The sequence below is a fragment of the Plectropomus leopardus genome, chromosome 9 (genome assembly GCF_026936395.1).
Source record: "Plectropomus leopardus strain MGB_pleo_1.0 chromosome 9, ASM2693639v1, whole genome shotgun sequence".
Taxonomy (NCBI): domain Eukaryota; kingdom Metazoa; phylum Chordata; class Actinopteri; order Perciformes; family Serranidae; genus Plectropomus; species Plectropomus leopardus.
Genome location: NC_142184.1, coordinates 33,196,264 through 33,219,543, shown reverse-complemented (window position 1 = coordinate 33,219,543; position 23,280 = coordinate 33,196,264). Strand labels below are relative to the sequence as shown.

At 38.0% G+C, this 23,280-nt stretch overlaps 1 protein-coding gene across 1 annotated transcript; it reads right to left on the bottom strand.

Annotated features, from left to right (window-relative positions):
- Positions 1-1,797: 1,797 nt before the first annotated feature.
- On the bottom strand, positions 1,798-22,104 carry mapk13 (mitogen-activated protein kinase 13). The gene is made up of 12 exons (XM_042491221.2): positions 21,855-22,104; positions 18,149-18,278; positions 17,914-17,972; positions 14,940-15,045; positions 13,536-13,565; positions 12,427-12,474; positions 9,844-9,958; positions 9,114-9,185; positions 7,799-7,878; positions 7,372-7,450; positions 4,013-4,186; positions 1,798-2,198 (listed from the first exon to the last, which is right to left on the bottom strand). Exons 1-12 carry the CDS (start codon positions 21,965-21,967, stop codon positions 2,113-2,115), a joined length of 1,092 nt encoding a protein of 363 aa, XP_042347155.1. The 5' UTR covers positions 21,968-22,104; the 3' UTR covers positions 1,798-2,112.
- Between the last annotated feature and the right edge of the window lie 1,176 nt (positions 22,105-23,280).

Here is a 23,280-nt window from a genome sequence, read left to right as displayed (position 1 = left end):
GGAGCCAAAACGCACGCTAAAGTGCCCTCTTGGACGCCAAAACGCGTGCTCAAGTGCCCTCTTGGGAGCCAAAACGCATGCTCAAGTGCCCTCTTGGGAGCCAAAACTCACTAAAGTGTCCTATTGGGTGGCAAAAGCACACGCTAAAGTGCCCTCTTGGTTGGCAAAATACATGAAATTGCCCTCTTGGATGGAAAAAACACTCAACTGCCCTCTTGGGAACCAAAACGTGTGCTAAAGTGCCCTCTTGGAAGCCAAAATGCGTGCTAAAGTGCCCCCTGGGAGCCAAAACGCGCATTAAAGTGCCCTCTTGGAAGCCAAAATGCGTGCTAAAGTGCCCCCTGGGAGCCAAAACGCGCATTAAAGTGCCCTCTTGGGTGCCAAAACATGTCTAAAGTGCCCTCTTCAGTGGCGAGGACACGCTATATGTCCCTTTTTTTCCTTTTCGCCCCTGCCCTTCAAAAAGTCTGTGCACGCCACTGCATTGTAACATCTCAAAATAACTAGTACTGCTTTTTTTGTTGTTGTTATTGTTAAGTAATTTAATGAATTACTATTAAACTCGTCATCACTGGAATCCGAGCGGTGAAATCTCACATGCAGATTGAGAAACACAAAATTGTCCAGAAAACAGGCCATATATTTTGCACTTCTTTTGGTCAACCAAATTTAGACACCATTAGGATAATAAAGATCACAATGAGTTTAACAAAGTAAACCTAAATGACTGAGCTCAGTTCAATACCGTACATCACACAGCAACCTCTTAACATACTGGAGTCAAATACAAATTAAAAACTTCATATTGTAAAGACCTTCATACTGGAAAGATTCACGAGGATTGGCTATACAATTGTCAGTAGTTATGACCTTACATCGCCGCTGTTGGGTGCAAACCTCCTATCTCCAAAATTGCTATTTTTTTAGGAATTAGAAAAAACACTGTTTTTAAAAGGACCCAGTGGAGACAGGTTTAGTCACAAGCTTTTTAAAATACATTTCATTGGCTGAGAAATGGTAAAACCCACCGATAGACATAAAGGGGGACCAAAATAATTAATTTATGAAAAAAATGAAAATGGTGCCATGTAGAGATATGAGGTTTGCGCCCAACAACAATGATATCATGCACTACAGTGGTGAAGTATCAGCTCATCTTAGAGGCCTTTGCAGGTCAGAGGTTTTCAGGGCATTCATTAGTAAAATCCAGGCCCTGTCTCTTGATGGTAATTTTAACAGGGTTCCCGCAGATCCTTAAAAAGTCTTAAAAGGCACTGAAATCATAAATCTAAAACTAAGGCCTTAATATGTATTAAAGTGTCTTAAATCAACATATCAAAAGTCTTAAAAATGCCAAGATATTTTAATGTAAGATTTTCTGAATATTTTTTGTCCTGACTTTCAATTGTAAAATCTTTGAATATTTAAAAAAAAATTAAATTAAATTAAAATTTACTGAACTCTTCTCACATTAACAACGCCAAAAAGGATGTTTTATGTAACAATAAATATTCAGGCTAAATTCTACCCAACTATAAGTGATAGATATTGGTTCATGTTTTTTTTTCTCTTCAATGTCAGTTTTGGAAAATTGGTCTTAAATGTAATTCCGAGTGACATTAATAAAGTCCTAAAGGTTTTAAATCACATACTTCACTAAGCTGTAGGAACCTTGTTTGATGAACAACATATGATGAAGCTACTTTCACCTCCAGACTTTGTTAAGGCTGAGTCACACCAGTCAATCCATGGGCAGCAAAATGTACTATTTGCTGCAAAAACAAAACTTTGTGCACATCTTGTCATATTATTTAATTGGAAAACAATATTACAGTAATTCTTACAGTAAACCCTGTGACATCTGGTCACAATACATTTGCAAGACGATCCACTGATAGGGAATGTGTAACATGAGGAGCAGTCCACACTTAGGAAATAATTGCACAAAAAAGTGTCAGTTTGAAAAGAATCACTCTTCTGAACACTGATTTAAAATCTCAACAAATCCAGGTTAAAAGAAATCGAGTGAATCCGTGGTTGGAATATACAAGGGCACCATTGGCTGTCTGCTGTGTAGGGCGGGCCGTCAGTGTTTACAGGACATTCATCAGGTCATGGAGACATAGTCAGGGTGTTTTTCCTCTTGGAGTCCCGCCGTGGGAACGGCACAAAGCTTTTCACCTCTTTGAAGCATAACCCTGTGTGCAAAGAGAGGGGAAAGGTTGGATTTCTGCAGCTGCTGCATGACCACAACTCCAGTCATTTAAACAGGAAGCCATTAAAGATATACTGCATTTTAACATCAATTATTAACAGTAGCCCTGCAACAGAATGCTTGTGTTGCTGTAAAACATCCAATATGGTCAAAATGGCTAACACTTAACCCTTTGAGACCTAAGCAGATTACCTTGGTTTCTTTCAAAAACATCAAGAGGGCAGCGAGCAAAATAATAGCAAGAAATGAATAAGACATGACAAAAAAATTACTGGAAAATAAGGGGGGAAAAAAAGAAAAAAGTAAAGTAAAAAACAAACATACAAAAAAACCATGAAAATAACCTCAAGAAAGAGCCAAAAAGTTATTTTCTTTCTTTCTGTAACATAATTTTAGGTATATAATTAATAAAATTGCAAAGTTTTAGTTTTCTGTACATTTTTCTCTTGTTTTCATTATTACCATGTCACCTTTAACTTTTTTTTACAGTTTGCAGGATATTTCTTGCAAAGTTGCTCATTATGTTTATTCTGTGTTTTGAAAGAAATCAATCCAATTCTCTTCTCAGCTTTCAGAGGTTAAAATGCTTGTGAAAAGCATCTAAATGCAGCACAACAAAACTGATGACGGTCTTGGTGTTAAAGGGTTAAAGGGGAACGTCACCAATTTTCAAAACTAATACATTTTATTCCCACAGTCTAAAGCCCTATTCGCACGGGACTAATATTACATAGGGACCTCCAGTCATTTGTAATAATTGCAGAGGGGGTCTGTGATTTTAAACCCCTGATTAACAACTGTGTCCGTAATTCTTTAAGTAAAAATTCCAGGGCAAATTACCTCCCATAATTCGGCAGACACAGAGGTCAAGGGATAATATTAGTCCTGTGCGAATCAGCATCTCTGTGATTTGGTGTCGTTTGTTGTTTTTTTTTTTGTTTGTTTGTTTTTTTACCCCATCAGATGCATTAGACTTTAACTGGACTAGGCGCTCTGTGAGTTGTCAGTGGTTAGGGATAGGGACTGTTCGTTATTTCTTAGGGGGAAGGGTTATGCAAAACAGGTCAGGCATTAAAAAAAATTAAGCATTGAAGAAGGACTTGTATTTTTGAATTTTGCTTTAGGTGAGGGACATGCAATTTGAAAAGGTAATAATTTAAATTTATTTTAAATAAAAAAGTCTGACCCCAGACTCTCCTCTGGAAAAGAAAGTACAGTCCCACAACATCGGCATGGAAGCTAAGCGATGTACTGTTGTGGACAGGGCTGCGGAAAAATATATTTTAGCCACCTACAATATCAATAACAATTTAAATGTACACAATGTTTGAATATTTGTTCCGCTTTACCTTACACTCCGTTCAGTAAAGTCTGGTGTTTTTGATATGACGACTTCAAATCCCTGTTGGTAAGGGGTGTCTTACAGCAAGATAAAGAGGTGAATCTTTTTTTTAAATATTAATTTTCTTAGGTGGCTTAAAACTAATCAGTAAAGGCAGAGTTTGCTTAGCGTTTTTTAACTATACGTACGTGATGTGGCAGTTTCCTACCCTGAAGTTATTGTAAATAAACATTTATGACTGTGATTGGGTCTATACCATAGACTGTATAAATAATATAGTTTTTTCGCATTTTGCTGAAAGTGGTAAAAATCTCCACCTGCCGTGGCGTAGTGGAGGACCTACTTCTGTCAATAACTGCATTCTCTCCCGATGCTTGTACATAGATAATTATCTTACATCTGACAGCACTGAAGCTGCAGACTGATTATACTATATATATTTGTTTTTCACTTACGCTTCCACTCATCCAGGGATAATGTAGCGTTGTCGTGGCTGTCATCGTATGGAGCAGGCTCGGGGAAATCATCTGGGTCCCTTAGGGTGTCGAAATATGGGTGCTCCAGAGCTAGTTCGGCTGTAGGTCTCTCGTCTCCGTCCAGAACCAGCATCTTCTCCAGCAGGTCGATGCCTGCAGTCGGAGGAACAAAATAAAGCAACAATTTGATCGAACAAACACCCTCAACTTTGACATGTCAGTCAGTGTTTAAAACATGTATACTGACAGGAGCCATATGGCAGGTTTTCATGACATAGTGGTGTGAGCATTCATCTAGTTTGCAGTGGAGGTCGAAAGACATGTTAAGAATGATGGTAAGAAAAAGGAGAAATGCAAAAGCCATAGTTATAGAATAATTTACACTGGGTTTTTGTGAATATATATATATACACATACATACACACACACACACACACACACACACACACATATATATGGGATAGGTTTTTTATTTTTAACTATTTTTTATTTTTATATCTTGCGCTTTAATTTTTTATATACCATGCTAAAAATAAAGATCTAACTTAATAAAATGCAGTATAGTATATTGTATATTGTAATACTGTACGGTAAGTAATCTGCACCTGCACTGTGAAATATGACATGCAAACAACTAGGGTTGTAACGATCCATTGATCTGTATCGATATATGTATTAAATGAGCAAAGACTACATCATTAATGCAAAGTGAAAGCATGAGCCATAACATCCGCTATTAGATGCGCCTCTGCCGTCAGGCAGATGATGACAAGCAGTGAAGTGGAAGATGAGAGGATAAGGCTATTTACTCTGTAATAAATCATCAGCTTTGTTTTCCGCGAAACTCTGGGTTAAGAGACAGAGCACGGAGTACGGCTTTGTTTACATATGTAAACAAAGCCGTACTCCGGAAACACGACATGCATGCCGGGGGTGTCACTATGCTAACTTATTGCTAACGTTACGTTAGCTGCTCTGTTTCAACAATGTCAGACTGAATATACGCGCGTGCAAATCATCTTTGCTGTTCTGTCGGGAGATGAAGTGACTTAAACCAGCAGTGAGTATGAGAAAGCATCAATAATACATGTAATCTGGTTATGAATAAAGTCCACTAGCCACTAAACTAATTTATGTTGTGTAAAATGCCGTAGGCGTATGCTAATAACATTAGCATGTTAGCAAACATTAGCAAGCCTAATCTGATTCGACTGACAACTCAGAATTGGGTACAGCTCTCAGCTTTTCTACCCAAAACAATATTAAATATTTTTTCATGAAAGCAAAGAGTGATTAACTATCAAAAGCTTTTGACATATCCACAAAAATGGCAGCACAGTGTCTCTTTAACAAGTAAATCTGTAACAAGTGAAATGGTGCTGTGATCAGCTCTAAATTCAGATTGGTGTGGAATGGAAAGACCAGAGTTGGTTGTTTTGCAGGACTTCTGCTAAGCAGGGTAGTTTAGAAACTGGACAGTAATTATTATGTTAAGAAATAATGAGCTAATTACCAAACACTGGGAAATCTGCCTGTTACGGTAGAAAAGATGAAATGTGCATTAATTGCTCAGCAATAATTGGGGTGGAGAGTTTTAGATAAAAAAGGATCCAAATTATCCTCTCAAGGTGAACTCCTGATATCTGTGGCTTGCAAAGCTTCAAGTACATCATTAGCAGAGAAGGGATGAAAAGTCGAAAAGAGATGCATGGATCAAAGTGCATACTATCATCGTCAATAAGAAGCTGTATACTTTTTCAAATAGATACAGCATCAGCAAAGTGTTTGTTGCAGGCTGGGCAATCTCAGTCGGTTTCCCATGTTAAAGATGTGGATAGGGAATAAGTGGATTTATTGAGTATTTGAGTTTATTGCTTTCAATTCCCATTCACTGAAAGTGCTTGTTTTTGCAACTGAAAGGCTCAGATTGTTATTAGAAATGTTTGACAACTAATTAAAAATGATCCCTACAGAGATAGATCTTTTTATTAAAGAGTAACTTTGTCAATCATGAAAGCACCAAGCACACCAGACTCCATTTAAGTATGCAGTAATTTAAGTGTGTATAGAGTTAGCATAATTTCTTATCTGAATGTGACTGAAAGGTTTATTTTCACCAAACTAGAACTGATGATTGTTGGGCCATTGAAAAACAGAACCAAGACAGATTTTGTGAGTTTAATTTTGCTTTTGACAACTTTGGATGAAGTGTGTTTTCACTCCATCACATATTTTATACTTAGTAAAAATGTTTGTTTTGGTATATGACATATAATATAGGTTCTGATTTTATTTAGGTTTACATAACAGTTTCTGTGTTTTTTGTGTGGTGTAAAGTAGTAGATATGTTTATATTTGTATTACTTTTTTATAATGTTTCTGTTAGAATGCAGGCTAGGCTGTTTACCACAGTTATGGTACCGTAAGGCAGGAAACGACGAGAATTCTGCATAGGTGTAAAGTGAAATAGTCTTTGACCATGATTTAGGAATGTTTCTTTTTACCATTTTATGTGAGGATTGGGCATCAAGTTAGTAGTCGGTATGGAAGGACCTTGCGTGTTGTATTTTTTTTATTTTGTATTTTTCTGCATTCCAAAATAAACCTTGTTAAAGTCTTTCCTGCCTCAAGTGAGTGTTTGGATTTACAAATTGGAGCTGGAACACGAGTTAAAAACCGAGATACCTAGCAGACTAAGTGGCTGAGAAACTCTGGTATGTTGATACAGCCACTATAATGATACAATTACTATTCATCTCAATGGAGTCTGGTGGGTATGACGATGGCGATTTCAGGCCTGTCTCTGGTTAAACAAAAAGCATCTTACTATTTAACAAAGAGGTCGACCTCTGTAGAGATCCTCTGCTTAATCTTGTCAGACGCACTGAAAATCGGAGCCTGTCAATGGTAAAACAAGCACTTTTAGTGGATGTAAACTGACGGTGCCAACATGCCCGGAGTGCTTACATTGCAGCCTGTTTTCCACAGCCAGATGCTGTGCCCTTGCTGATTAGTGGACCATTGAAAAAAATGTTGTCTCCATTAGTTATTGACACACAGAAACAGTAGAAAAACAGGGTCCAGGTTGAAATATACCAGTTACCCTTTAAGATGCACTCCATCCCATTTAAACAGTCATTGTGTGTTGTAAAATGACACAATGATTACTTCAACAAAAAACATTTAATTCATTATTGCTATGCTGGACTAGCACTGTAGACGGTAGGTAAAGACTGTACTTGTACCAAATTTATCTCAAGTGTGATCAAAAAGTATAAACATTAAAAAAAAAAAGAAAAGTGGACCAGAAGGGTTAAAAAGGCTATGGCTGAACTCACCCTTTGCACTGGCTCTGGGGAACAATGTTGAGAAGTCTTTTCTGGGATAGCGAGGAAGGCCTTTAACATACGTTTTGGCCTGTTTTCAAAGATAAAAGAGAAATTAAATTAAGGATCAATAAATCTAAATTTTAACAGATGATAGTGCAAATCCAAGTTAGATATTACACTGTATTTATTCAGTTTTTGCACACATTTGGTATTTTTCATTTTGGTCTAGAATGATTCAAATTACATGCATTTAAGGGTATCACTGTTGTCTGTATAAATAAATATAAAAGTCACTCTGGTGCCACCCTCAGGACAAATTATATATTTTTACTCCCACAACAGGTACAGCTTAAAGAATGGAAAATCTTTACTATGTTACTATGTCCTTGGCAAATTGTAGTTTCATGATTTTTATTACCAATGTAATTTGTCCTACCTCTGGACTGTCCAGCTTCTGTATGAACTCTGGGCTAGGTACTCCAGTCACCTTCATAATCTGTGTCAGCTGGTCCATGTCTGGTTATGGGGTTACCATCAAGGATTTTTTTAACCTGAAGTTGTCCTGGTGGATCAATAAACATCATCCACTCAAAAGCAGTTAAAAAGTTGGGGTTTAAAGCGGGTCCATAAAACAGAATGATAAAGGAAACAAAAAGCCACAGGTGAAAGTTTTATTTGCTAGTGGACACTATAAATCAGGGAGTGCCTCAAGTGCAAACTAGAATTACCAACACCTGGTTGTATGCCACCATGCACCAGTTAAGCTGCAGTTCGAGTTTACATCCGTGCCTGTGAAAACATGGATGCTTCACATACATCACACAGAAAATCTGTATAATCAGCACAGTTTCATGGACACCCACGTTTAGTGTCACAAATTTAGTGTCCAACCAAATGCCTCACCTTCTGTTCCTGAGATATGATGTTAAATAATGGCCAAAAAGCATTTTTGCAGAACATTATGATGTCACAGTGAATGTGACCTTGAGCCTTTGGATATAAATGTCATTACTTCTAAATCTAATTCTTCAAAAGAATTGTGTGACATTTTGTCATAATCAGTGTATGAATTCTTGAGTTATGGCAATGTAGCTCACTTTATGAAGTCACAGTCACCTTGACCTTTGACCACCAATTCTAATCAGTAGAGCCCAGCATTTGTGCCAAAATTGAAAAAATTCCCTACAGGCGTTCTTGAGATATCTCCTTCACAAGAATGAGACAGATGCAGGGTGACAGTGACCCTGATGTTTGACCACCAAAATCTAATCAGTTCATCACTGAGTCCAAATGTACGTTTGTGCCAAATGTGAGAAAATCCCGTCAAGGTGTTTTTAAAATATCACATTAACAATAGTGGCACAGATGGTGTTACGAAAAACCCAAAAACAAATTGGGTCCCGCCACAGCTGTTCAGGCATAAAACATAAAAAGTAACAATAAAATCTATAGAAAATGTATGTAGTAGAGCAACAATAGCTGCATTGGAGGCTGCCTTAAGAAACGCGTTGCTGCATGTATGTACTGCAGTTACGTTTTGTGTTCTATTTTTCACCTGATTCATGGTAAAGATTATCAAATAAAACTCTCACTATTTCATCAAGTGGCTTTACTGTTACAATGATTTAAGTGATATTAAAACGTATGTGTTGTCATTTTAAAACCATAAAGTCAATTTATATTTCTGGCTTCACACAGGCTTCAAAAGTATCAGTTAGTCGAGTAAATGGTCAAGGCTGATGAAAGGATACAGTCTCTCCCTTTGAAAAGGGTTTTTCCATTGATCATTTCTGCCATGATACAGCCCACAGACCAGATGTCCACTAGAATAAAAACAGAAAAAACAAACATGAGTGAGAACCCAAGCAGAACACACACCACTATGGTTGTTTTAACTTCAGCTCAGTGCAACACGAATGGGGAAGGTGACATTTGTATGCCAGTGCAAAGTTCCTTGTCACATTACAGTGCAGAATTCATTGTGCTGTTTATATACAGGGGGATACGTGGTGAGTAATACAATTCTGTGAAGGATGTAAACTTGCCAGAGTTGCTTTCTGTGCTACATTTTTCTCTGTAGATGCTGTTTACAAAATGAAAAACCACTATCTCCTAAAGAAACATAAATCCTGGGAAAGTCAGTTTCATTGCAGTGACAGCTCTGTCATTGAGTCTCAGCGCTATCAGGCTGCTGTCAGACCCATCTCTGTCAACTGCTAACAGATTAAGGCAAAAAAAGATTTATTGTCAAAATGACACAGATGCAACTTCAAATGCGTTTCACACACCAGCGGCAGGATTAGAAAAAAACGCTGACCCATAAAGTATCATACGAGCCGCTGCTTAAAGTAAAGAAATCCCTGTCACTGGAGTTGGCATGTTTTTCACACAACAAACATCAAATGGTTACAGAACTGACAGACCAACTCAATACTGAGACGACGGCAAGGTAAGAATATGTAACAGCTATGATTGTCTTGCCAGTCTGGGTGTAGTGCATCCAGTTCAGAATGACCTCAGGCGCCCGGTACCAACGGGTCACCACGTAGCCTGTCATCTCAGCGTCTGTACTGCGAGCCAACCCGAAGTCCAGGATCTGTATCAGAGGCAAAGAAACTAATTACAATCTGAAACATGAAAACAAATCTGTAGAATTAGATAACTGATCATTCTGATAAAGTAACATTTAGATAACTGATGATATATATATATATATATATATATATATATATATATATATATATATATATATATATATATATATATATATATATATATAAAATGGTATCACTATCATTTTATCCTTTTAAACATTTGTGTGAAATGTTTTCATAATTAGCAAGTACATTTTTGAGTTATGGCCAAAACATGTAATGTCACAGAGACCGAAGACCACCAAATTTGAATCAGTAGAGTAGGTAAGTAACTAAGTAAGTAAGTAAGTGAACATTTGTGCTAAATTAATGAAAACTTCTTCAAAGCTTTCTTAAGATATCGTGTTTACTAGAATGCAATGGATTTCAGGTCACAGTGACCCTTGACCGAAATGTAATCAGTGCATCCTTGAGTCCAAGAGGACGTTCATGCCAAATTTAAGAAAAATCCCTCAAGGCCTTCTTGAGATATACTGGGTCCTTTCCAACTCGATAACCTAACTCCAAGCATCCTCCACTCGGCTCCTCTCCTCGCGTCTTAGTCCCTCCCACAGAGGATGCAGGCGGAGGAGTCGAGGAGGAGATCATGTTCTGCACAGCTGATCAGCTGTCAGACTGACAGGGAGAGAAGAATCCTTTAAAATTTAATTCATATAGGGATCAGTTATAATTTTTTAAGCCATTTATTCCCTTACAGTTATACACCACACAGCCTGTCTGTGTAAGAGTGTGTGTTAGTGATGACACCTCCCCCTCCTCTCTTCCTCCTCCTCTCTCTCCATCACCTCCTCCTCTCCTCTCTCCTCTCTGTCACACAGCAGCAGCTTCATCATCAGCTGCTGCGCTGCGTTATTCTGCATCTGAGCATCTGTTCAAGTCCTACATATTTAGATTCATTTCTCCGGTCATAATGTCCAGTAGAAATATTTCCCTCTGCACATATGAAGGTCTAACAGTGTGTTTTGATATCATGGAAGCATCTCTGTGTCCACAATGAATATACACATAAACAAACCTCTGTAGGATATCAGCTGTGTGCACGAGATCATACTGGAGATGTAATCACATGAAAGAGGTGAGAACTGGTTGTCTTCGTGCAGATGTGCTGTGTAGACACACACAGCTTCAGTCTGTGCGGTTTGGGTTCAGGTCATTGATTAATTCACGTTAACGGGTCGGTTGGTAGATTAGTTCTAATAAAGGGTGGCATCATTGATTGAAACGTCCTTTTAAAACAACAAAAACAAAAAAGGCCTATGTGAAATACGCTGCTGATTTGTGTGATGCCAATGTACTTATAATTAAAATGTCCAAAAAATTCTTTACTGTTAGTTTTATCACACACAATTAGACGGCGCATTAAATCAGACGTACATTTCATCATGGGAATCTCTTTAGTGACTCTACAGAATGAGCACTGAGAGAATAAACTGTGATAATAAATGAGACGCGTATGGAGGTGCAGCAAATATATGACACAAAGCAAATGAAGAATGTCTGTGACCCTCGAGGAGCTCCATAGTGTCACCACTCGATGAAAGACTTCCGTGTAGGAGACACCAGTGTATCCTTGCTCTGGGCTCCTCCAGAAGCCTCCTATCTCCTCTATCCTCACCTCCAGGTGAGTGCAGTTGGAAGATCCTTCAAGATGGCGGAGGGGAAATGATTTTCGGGTCACCGGTGGAGGTACAAAGGGAGGACACATAAATTGCCGTGTTGGAAAGGACCCATTGTGTTTAAGTGAATTGAATGGAAGCAAAGTCACAGTGACCTTTGACCTTGGACCACCAGATTTTAGAGAGTCCATCCTTGACTCAAAGTGGACGTTTGATTTGAAGAAGTATCCTTAAGCCGTTCTTGAGATATCACCTTCACAAGAATGAGACAGATGCAAGATTATAGGTCCCATGACTTTTGACCACCAAAATCTAATCAGTTCATTAATGGATCCAAATGGACGTTTGGATTCATGCTTCATGTGTTTGAGTTCCAAATTAATGGAAACACCCTCAAGGCCTTCTAGAGATATTGCATTTACGAGAATGAGACAGGCGCAACATCACAGTGACGTTTGACCACCAAATTATCATTAGCTCATCCTTGAGTCCAAGTATATGTTTGTGCCAAATTTGAAGAAATTCCCTCAAGGTGTTCTTAAGATTTTGTGTCCACAAGAAAAAGACAGATGGACAGACAGCCAGAAAACATAATCCCTCAGGCCATGGCAATTGTCATCGCATAGGCATAACAACCGTTAGTAAATCCATATCCTCTTTCCCGTATGTCATAGCATGTCTTAAATTTCATTACTTCTTTTTGTACCTGTGGAATCCTTTAATGTAGCAGCTGCAGCAGCTCTACCATTTCAGCTTCTGTCATGTTTTCTAGTGTAATCCTTGGAAGTACAAACCTTGAGTTCACAGTCTTGGTTTACAGCCAAGTTTCCAGGCTTCAGATCCTGTAAAAGCAAATGAGCTGAGTGATGGATACTTATTGCAGACAGTGATTACTGGAAAATTATAATGTTCATACAGTACAGTATCAAAACTAGGATCAGGAAGAATCTCAATGCTTTTAGTTCCTGTAGCCTGACATGGCTCAGCTAATGCCTCAGTGCCTGAATACTGCTGGGTTTTTTAACAGGGATTCAGTGTTGTGACTCAACTACAGTATAAGCTGACCGCAAGACTCGTTGCAGCATTTCTGCAGAGTCACTCCTAAAATACTGTGTGATAAGTGTGCCACTGTTGTGTGCGAGTGTTGGTAACACCTTAGTGTTAGGGATTACAAGAGTAATACCAGCGGAACGCTGACTGTGTGCATGATCATATTTTCCGTAGTCTGAACACACACACACACACACACACACACACACACACACACACACACACACACACACACACACACACACAATTAGCTGATCTCAATCGCACATACTAAAAGCTTAGTTAATAATAATTACTTCCACTGCAAAACAAGAAAAGAGTAGATTTATCAGCAGATCTTGTTGGTTGAAATCCTGCACAAATAAAAACTACGCAACTCTGAAAAAACATGAAATTTTAAAATAATTCTTCGTGTTATTTCTGACTATTTTTGCTTCTAAGAGACAAGAATCCATTAACATTTGCCTTTTATACACGTGCCTCATTGATCCAACCCAGCTTTCCCTACACACACACCCACTTGGCACTAGTGCTGACAGGTGTGTCCTAACATTTCTAGACATGCTTGCAGACATCACAGAGTGAACTCATCCTACCTGTTGGGGCAGGGTTGGATCTGACTCGATAACAATGACAAATTAAATCCACATTCCCATGAATTTCTGTACAGAAAGAAGTGCCTGTGTAAAATCTGAGCCAGTATAATGTTCGTTAGAAGCTGCAAACATTACAAACCGTATAAGCAGCGTGTAAAGATACATTTATAATAAACAAAAACATTTGCCCTTTTAATTTTCTTTTCAACCTAAGCTCGAATGTCAACCCTATCCAGTGACGTGTGACTTGTACTCACCCTGTGGATGATTCCTGCCTTGTGAATATACTGCAGAGAGGGACAGAGCAGGCAGCAGACATTAGTTATTGCAGTCATATCCAAAATGTGTGTGTGCTATATCACATTTATTTTTGATATTTGTGTATTCTTCATATGCCTGTTTACATGATGGTTTTAGTGTGCCTGTTGGCACTATGAGTTTGCCTAATAACGGTCTACTATAGTTAAATATAGTATAATATGTATATGGTTTTGTATACTTCATGAAACCTTTACTATCTGAAGTGACACATTGGTGCAGTCTCTTTTTTTAAAAAAAACATGAGGAAAAAGGGCAATAAGCCCACTTAGTAAAAAAATGTCCACAAATGCAAGAAATTAGTGGATTTAGAATTTTATTTTAAAGTTAGGGAAAAATGCTGAAATGAAATTATCAAAAGTAAATATTTAAAATTATGTTACAGATTTATTCTAATTTTAGGCACTTTTTAAAGCACCTTTCCTTTGTTTTTTTTTGTTTTGTTAGATAATTTTCTCATTTTGTTAGACATTTTACTAATTTATTGGTAATTTTTGGGTGATTTCTTATTTCGTTGCATTCTAGTCGTATTTCTGACCAAAAATTAAACCAAATTGCTCAAGTTTCAAAGGATTAATCTGTCTTTCCTTTTTTTTCAAATAACTTGTAGTACCTCGAACATTGTGTTATAATGAGCTAGCAGCTGGCAGGTGCATAAACAGCACTAAAGACAACAGCAACAGTGCTGAACGAGTTAATGGCGTTAACCATTACCGGGAGGAGAGGAGGAAGTAGTATAAAGAGCAAAAGTCTGCATAACAAGGCAGATAGGGTTGGTAGATGGGTCAAACAAACACAGGACTGTACGAGAAAACAAGTGAACTTTGAGTTATTTCAAAGTACACCATGTTTATTTTCCTAAACCCTAACCTATGTAACCTTATGTTAGGTACTTAACATTACAATACCCAATCATGTTTATTTTCCTAAACCCTAACCTATTTAACTTTATAGGAAATACCTTACTTTACCTCAAGTACATAATGTGACAACACTATTGTTTTATATCATACACACCGTTGCTTGTGCATTTTCGTAAGATATCAAATTAACCATTGAGGAAATGTTTCCATATTAATGCTCTGAATGTCATATATTGTCATAACTTTACAGGCACAAGTGGTTGACTTCCACTGAACCCTTCATAATATGTACAGATGAATGTCACCAAAGTGGAGGCAATTCTCTGTACCTGTTGTAGCATACGTTAAAATATAATGTTACATGATAACCTTGGAGCATAGTCGTGAAGTTTTAATTCATTATAATTAGATTTCAATATGTCCTCATGATGTTTCATGATAAAATTGTGTTTTTCTCAAAGGTTGGCTACCCTGGCTCACCCTGAGTCCACAGAGCATCTGGTAGACGAGAAACTGGACTTTGTCTTCTGTGAGGTGACCTCGCACCTTCGACAGGTCAGTAAACATGTAAGGCATCACCAGGTAGCTGAGAAAAAGAGATGGACAGCGTGATTAAATCTATTGAACAGTCCAAACAAAAGACAAGCTTTATTCATTCAAGATCACAGCTAATGCACAAGAAAAGGCTTTTCCTTTGCTGTTATTTTCTGTTCCCTTTTAAAGCTGTAATCCAAGACGCTTTATACTTAGATTAAAGAGCTTAGAGTGCTTGTGTATGTTTATGTAACACTCTAGTTTATACAGCCTTCATATACTTTTCCTCTATGCAGTATCTTTCTGATTTGCAGCTGCAAAAGATCAAATTTTAATTTCAATGTATTTATCCTACCAGCACATTAATCTTCATCATTCAAAAAAAAAAATCTAAATGTAATTTTCAGTGTTGTCCTATAGAAATAGTCACTGATAAATGGCCAAATGCAATTTGCATACCAGTCGAGTTGCAGTTTAAGTTTAAATCTTACCCTTCTGTTCCTGAGTTGTATGATGTCACAGTGAAGTTGACCTTTGACCCAATGGATCTATAATGTTACCACTTCCTCTTTTAATTCTATAAGATATTTTTCTAATGAATTCTTTTGTTCTGGAGAGACCTTTGACCACCCAATTCTAATCTCTTTATTCTTGAGTCCAAATAGATGTTTGCGCCAAATCTGAGTAAATTCCCTCAAGGCCTTCTTGAGGTATCATGTTCAAAAGGATGAAATGGATGCAAGGTTCCAGTGACCTTGACCTTTGATCACCACATTTTAATTAGTACTTTGTTGGATCCAAATAGATGTTTGTGCCGAATCTTGAAGAAATGCCCTTAAGGTGTGCTTGAAATATTGCATTTACAAGAATAAGACAGATGATGTCACAGTGACCTTTGACCACCAACATCTAATCAGTTCATCATTGAGTCCAAATGGGCATGTGTGCCAAATCTGAGGAAATTCCCTCAAGGCCTTCTTGAGATATCACATTCAAATGGGTGCAACGTTACAGTGACCTTGACCTTTGACCATCGTATTTTAATGCTGCTGAGTGCTTTGTTAAGTCCAAATAGATGTTTGTGTCAAATTTGAAGAAATGCCCTTAAGGTGTTCTTGAGATATTGTGTTTACAAGAATGGAACAGACAGAGAACCCCAAAACATAAAGGACCCTATTAAGATGATCTACAGCGCATAGTCCAAAGTGCATGGCGCAAATGTGTTCAGGGCGTGCAAAAGTCCATTTTGTTAGTTAAACAGCGGATAATTTGGGTGCCAGGTGTATTTAGACTATTTTGAATTGGTCATGGGTGTGTTTTGGGCGGTACATGAATTAACCAAACTGTGTGTCAGCTCTCATTTCCTTTAAAAGCCAGGTCCACAGGAATTGGCGGATTGCAATCTAAATGACAGATTTGGCGAATTACAGATGTGAGAGGTTTTCTGCTGAAGAAAGCGATCTGCTTGTGCGCGAGGTGAGGGCTCGCAAGCAGACAATTTGTGGAAGCAATAGATATCCACAAAAGCAGCAGAGGTAACGCAGGCATGGGAGGACGTAGCGGTGCAGGTTTAATCATTTTTTTGGAGCCTCCAGAACTGCCTTACAATGAAGAAAAGTGTACAGTGATGTGAGGAGGGGTAAACAAAGCTCGCCGCTCAGTGTAAAAATAAAGCAGAAACGTCAGGAGCTGATCTCGCAGTACGCTTGTTGCTGTTGGCATAATTGGGTTAACTGGCATCGGCACGCACAGTTCAGCCTCACGTCTTACTGAGTCCTATAATGTGTCCTCATTTATGTCCAAGAGACATCCATGACGCATATCAATGTTGTGCAACACACAACATGCCACAAAGAATGCTGGGACTTTGAGGGCTGTATTGTGATGTTCCACCTGACTTATCCAAACATTTGAACCGCATGCAGTCACATCTTGCTATCTGAATAATCTGTCCTTTAAATAGCAGGAAACAGACTGTGCCTTTGACTTCAGACCAGCTTTTATTTGGTTAATGGCGCACTTTCTGTTGCCTCAATATAGCAATCTGCAAACAGTGCGCGTGACCACGCCTCACTTGAAGACCAACATGCCCAGGGTCACACAGATGGGCACAAGTACATTTGTTATTTAAAGGACATGGATCCAAGGTGTGAAAATGACAGATGCCGCCTGTCTGATGCTAGCAATGACACGTTGTGCTGTGCGCCACTTTGCGTCGAGCATAAGATAGAGCCCAAAGCCTTCAGCCACGGCTATAGCTGGCACTGAGGCATAAAAATGGTCTGTATTATTTACTGTGAAGTTGTGTATTTTAGTGTTAACAGTGCTTTGTGCAGTGTCAGTGGGCATAAATCAGGTCTACTATTCCCTGGTTCCTCGACACTCTGAGTGCAGAAACCAAAAAGATCATGAAACCTTCGTGGCAGCAGTTGGAAAACCATTTCTGTGTGCACAAAACCACATCCAGAGAGAAATGTTTTTCACTTTGGTGTAGGAGATCTTGACTGTGAGTGGCCTGCACCGAGCCCTGACTTCATTCATCACCTTTGGATGAATTGGGACCATGACTGCGTGCCATCTCTTATCGCCCCCCATTAGCGGTCGATCTCACCAATACTCTTGTGGCAGAATGAGAGCAAATCTCAGCAGTCAGGTTCCAAAATCTTAAGAAAAGTCTCTACAGAAGACTGGAGGCTGTTATAGTATTGTACTAATGCCCATGGTTTTGAATGAGATGTTAAGTATTCACATATAGGTGTAACATTTAGGTGTCTACTTACTTTTGACCATATAGTATATAAGTGGCCTTTTGCGTCATACATCTCCACACTTTCTGTCCTATGTCCCCACACCTCCCTGATAAGAGGGTGTTGTCTGTCTGTGCCTGAGGGCTTTGCAAATATGGCAAAAAAACACTCACAAGTCCTGGAAGTCATCAAGGCTTGAGGCAGGTGAAAACACATCGAGAAGTCCTATCACCTGTTTGGCATTAAAAGAGCGAGGTGACAAATACAGAGGCATGTGTGCAGACATGATGAGCTGAAGCATTCACAGGATACAGTCATTTTTAAAATGCAAAATGATTATGCAATTTAAAGGCAAAAAGTATGTGAAATCTACAGTCTGTAAGTAAGTGCTGGGTTTAATCTACTCACATTTTCATGCTTCATGTGTTTGAGCAGTCGGAGCTCTCTGTAGGCCCTCTTAGCAAAGATCTCTGACTGGAAGGGCCTGTGGAGCTTCTTGATGGCCACTTTCTCTTTAGTCTTCTCATTTATTGTTGAGCTGTGATGAATAATGAAAAAACAACTCATTAGCTCTGCACTCAAGAGTCTACGTGTATCTTCTCGTACCACTATGATTTCACTCTTTTTGAAGTCAGAGCAGTGAGAAATGACAGGAGGGGCTATTTTGAGGTTTCACTCTCGCTTAAAATCAAATCATGCAACTGCAAAGACGTTCTCAGATGGAGGCACAGTACGTGGGACTCATTCTCTCTCTGAGTTGAGGGGGGGGGGGTCTGTGCTTTATTGAATATGAACATGTAAATGTTTGGCAACTCGTGATGTGCACGTCTGCAGTGATCTGCAGGGCACCAAATCGTAGGAGGACAGGCTTGTTAGGCTATTTGGAGCCACATCCACCAACACACATTACACACATCACTTGAGCATAGTGCTTTGGACAACATTGATGTTGGTTATTAACAGCAATTTTGCAAGTAGCAGATAATCCGAGCCAGATAAGCATCTAGAATAAAACCAGTACATACACAGTACTTATGAAACAGTTGGTGATGTTTTTGTTTATTATTTCCTTCTTTGTCCGATGTTTACAATTTCCCAAGGGATGATTAATGTGAGTTGTGCAATTTGCCAAAATGACAGATAATGATGGTGGCTTGATCCAAGTTCATCAGATGGCGCTTCTTTTAAAGGTCACATTTTAAAGCTTTAACAGACCATCACTCCCACTATAGTACATAAAATCCTGCAAACCACGGTTAGTGACAGCTGCAGTTCTTACAACAAGCACCAAAATACACTAGGATGGATTTGAAACCATTCTGATTTTTTGGATGGTTTCCCCCTCAAAGGCTCTAAGAATTTTTACCGTCATTGCTCTTGTTGCTCAGTGTATACAGAAACATGATCTGTAAACACCCTCAATGGGATAAATAACAGAGCTAAGACTAAGTGTGGCCTAACACCAAAACTGGCCATAATGCAGTGACTAGTTTTTAAAAAAACAACAAAAAAAAAAACAACAAAAGAATGTTGAAAGTAAATGTTCAGTGGATGTCATCCAGCATTTGTGCAATGGAACTACAAAATTACCCCATTTTATGGTGCTATAATCTATTAAAATATGTATATGTTACAGCGGTAGCTCCCACCTGGTCCAGTCATGGGGTCCAAATTTCTCCTTAGTCATTAGTTCAAGGTCCACAAATTATAAATGACAACATATTTGATTTAATTTCACAAAATTTTAACAAAACATTGGCTTAGAGCACAAAGAAAATAGGGGCCAATATTTGAAAGTTAGCCTTTTATTTGTATCTGCATTTTATTGTAATAATTGCCAATAAAATTAATTAAAATGTGAAAAGAAAGTGTCAGCATGGGAGGAACTTTTACTTTGTAAAACCTCAGGGAACTATTTTTATTTATTCATCTTTTATTTAAATTTTCACTTGACTTTATAAAAAAAAGTTGCTGGGAACTTGCTGTGTATGATGTTTAAAGTTTAAGTTTTGGTTAAACATTTGCCAAATACATTTCAGCAAAGTTTTGTGTTGGAGTTTGTTATATTCCAAATTCCAAATATTGACTAAAAGATTTTAGTTTTTATTTTAAATGCATATCGGTTCCAATATTGGTTATTGGTCTCTTTAACTACTAGTCAGTATCTGTTACAGCCCTGAAAAAAACAATATCTGTTAAAAGAAATAATACATATTGCAAGGATAAACAGAAGCCACACTTCAATTTGAAAGCTCTATGCCGGAAGTTCACAGGACTTCGAATTAAAGTGTGTTTTCATTCTTACAAATTTTACACCTACATTTAGATCATGACCCACCAGTTGGGAACCACCTTGTCACTGTATGGATGGTGAAACGTATGATCATTTCTCATCGCTGGAGTGAAAAGACTAAATAGACATAAATATCTGATTGTGATTGACTAAAGTGCTTGTGGTCTACTGCAGTAATTAGATGAAAGCACAGTGGGCAACACGGTTTATTCTCTGTAGGAATAAAAGGAATTTAGTATTCATCATAATAACAAAGCTGGAATTGTATCGAAAAGCTTTGAAACAACAACTTGGATTTTAATGTAGGGATATTACATTTTCTTTTAAAAACTGTGTTATTTCTAAAAATCAGCCCTGCATATTAATATAAATAATAGTTATGAAGAGTTTGTTTTGTGGCTATCAGCATGTCGGAGGCGGGCCGCTAGACCAGCACCTGCTAATGTTTGCTCATCTTTTTCTCTGATAACATAAGATCCAGATGTATAAGAGGTTTTTATCAGGAGCCGAGTTATCTGCGATGGTCTTCTATTCTTTCTACTGAATTGATTTAAACTTGTAAAAACACTGACTAAAGCAGTTTTCCATCACAAATCGCCCCAAAAGAAAACTTAAAAGTAAAATTTTCATTCTCTTAATCTCGCTCTAATAGTTTTTATTGCAGCAAAATGCGTCTGGTGGCCTTGAAAAGCTATTGATTTAATCATTCCAGTAGGCTACCAAAAGCTTTATTTGTAATTCTCATATTAATATTTTCTATGATAAAAAAATCGACACTTAGTGGCCGTGTTTTGATAAGATATTGCCACACATAAATATAGCAATACTAGACAGAAGATACTTTATTCAAATTTGGGTGTCCAGCAGCTCAATTTATAATTATTATTTTTTAAAATAAAATACACAATATAAACTTAAAATGCAAATCCTATAAATATAATATAATATAAATAAAGGTGAATAAATGAGTGAATAATGAGGGGAAATAATGCTGTATCATCCCCCACCCCTACAATATAGCCTATCGAATACAATACCACAAAATATTACAAATTGCAGCACTGGCTGACGTTAATACTCAACACTGATTTTATTGATCTAATTAGCTGGTTAAACAATATGGCACCTTAAAATCAATAATGTTGAGTGATGTTGGGTGTGTCCAGTGTATTTACTCCATTTGTTTAAACAAACAAATGAATGTCACAACAGCAGAATGCTGCCACTGAAAGCTGTGTTTCTCTTGAGGCCTGACCCCCCTGTAAATCCTCTAAATTTAATTTTAATTTCTGTGCTATGACTTTCATTACATGCAAATATACAATAGGCCATTTTTGTGTATGCACATATATCTGCATATGTATTATGTAATATGCACATTTTATGGCTTCCACAATGTCTTTATGTGCCTTGTATGTAACTGCTTGAAGAAATGAAAGTGGAACGTGGCCATCTTTAATGTTGAGATTTTAAAATAGCTCCGTCTTTCCTATTATAGCACAGACAAACACATTTCAGGTTGAAAGGTAAGCGTTATGGGATATGTAGTCTTCGTGCTAACATATGCTGCTAGGCTGTGCTACGAGGTGTCAGGTGTTATAACTTGATGATAACAGGAGTTACTAGCTGTGTCTTCAGTGCTGACAGTGTGTTGGTGTCCAGTGGCGTTCCAGGATATAACCCAGGCCCGGCACACGCTGCACACAGCCCGTGCAGCTATCGTTAATGAATGCTGGGCTCAGAATAAACATTATTCAGACACGGTCCAGTCCCAACTATGACACACACACTTCACTGAGCGTTAAGGTAGACGACACTCACCACACCGAGCCGTACGCCCCGGTCCCTATCTGTTTGAGTCGTGTGTATTTCTCCGGGACTTCCCACACCGTGCTGTTTATTTCCTCACGGGAGAAATGTGCCTGAGCCTCCATGATAGAGAGGAGAATACGGAGATAGAAAAAAAGTTCTTCTCCCTCCTCCTGTAAGGCTGTCACTTGTTTAGTTCAGAAGGAGGTAAAGCAAAACACTGTTTAAGTACGAGTCGAGACAGCGTACCCCACAACTCACTTCCGGGAGTGGTTTTCAAAATAAGGTTGTGGAGCGGAAACATAGCAAGCGAATATGCTTAAAAAAAACAGTGACATAAAATGCATACTGCAAAAACAGAGTAGTTGTGTCTAATCATGGACTATAACAATGGACAACGTGAAAGTTACCTCAAAGTTAAACTTTTCAGTCTCGATCCTCCCCATGTTGTTGAATGTGACATAGGCTAGACTAGAAACTCAAAGTACATGGCAAATACATTTCTTCCAAAGATTGTTTCTTTTACTGACTGTAGTAATCATCACCCTGATGTTTTTCAATTGATATTTTTTATGATTAGTTTTGTTTTGATTCATATTATTATCATTATTAGGCTATTACTTAGTGAGTTATTTAGTTATACAAAAAGAGGGATTTTCCGCCATGATTGACAGGGCTGACAGCCAATCCGTGCGCTCACATTTAATAGCGCTGCTTGCGTTTGGTCGTCTGTTGTTTTGGGGAGAACCTCCCCTCCACAGATAGCACTAGTGTGCAGACTCCGGCTCTAAATGACGTCACCAGCGCAAGATGTCAGTGGCTGTATCCGGGATACTTTGGCTTCACTTAAGCATAGCTGGGGTGGATGGGGGCTCATCTTTCGTTACGTTCATCTTTACATACTGTATACGTTTCTAATATCTAGGTATAACTTGTATTTGATCACAGTTTTTGTATTTGAGTCTATGTCAGTATTTGCCTCAATTTATGTCAATTAGTAATTATACTATAATAAGGGATTTGGCACCAAAAACATCCAGGCAAATGTATCTATTCTTGACACATGACATTAAGTTTGTGATATTATTTGACTTTCTCTTTTTACAGATTCTTAATAGATTTTATTTGAAATCAGTAGGATAGGGACGGAGATAGAGAGGCGTTGATATTAAAGCGAATTTTAGCCACCATAAAAAAGGCCTACCTAAAAAAAAAAAAATCAATATCAGTCTAAGTAGATGCTATATTTATTTACTTTTAAATTTTTTTGTTATTCTTAATTTTTGCAGTTTATTGTACAGAACATACATCAAGACAGTCAGTTAAATTTCCACTACTGTTCAGATTTGTGGACGCTATATTTAGAGTATTTTCACCGCTTCACCTCGCCGTCACACAGCCTTTTCCTTTGGCACTACATTTCTTTTTTTTCTTTTCT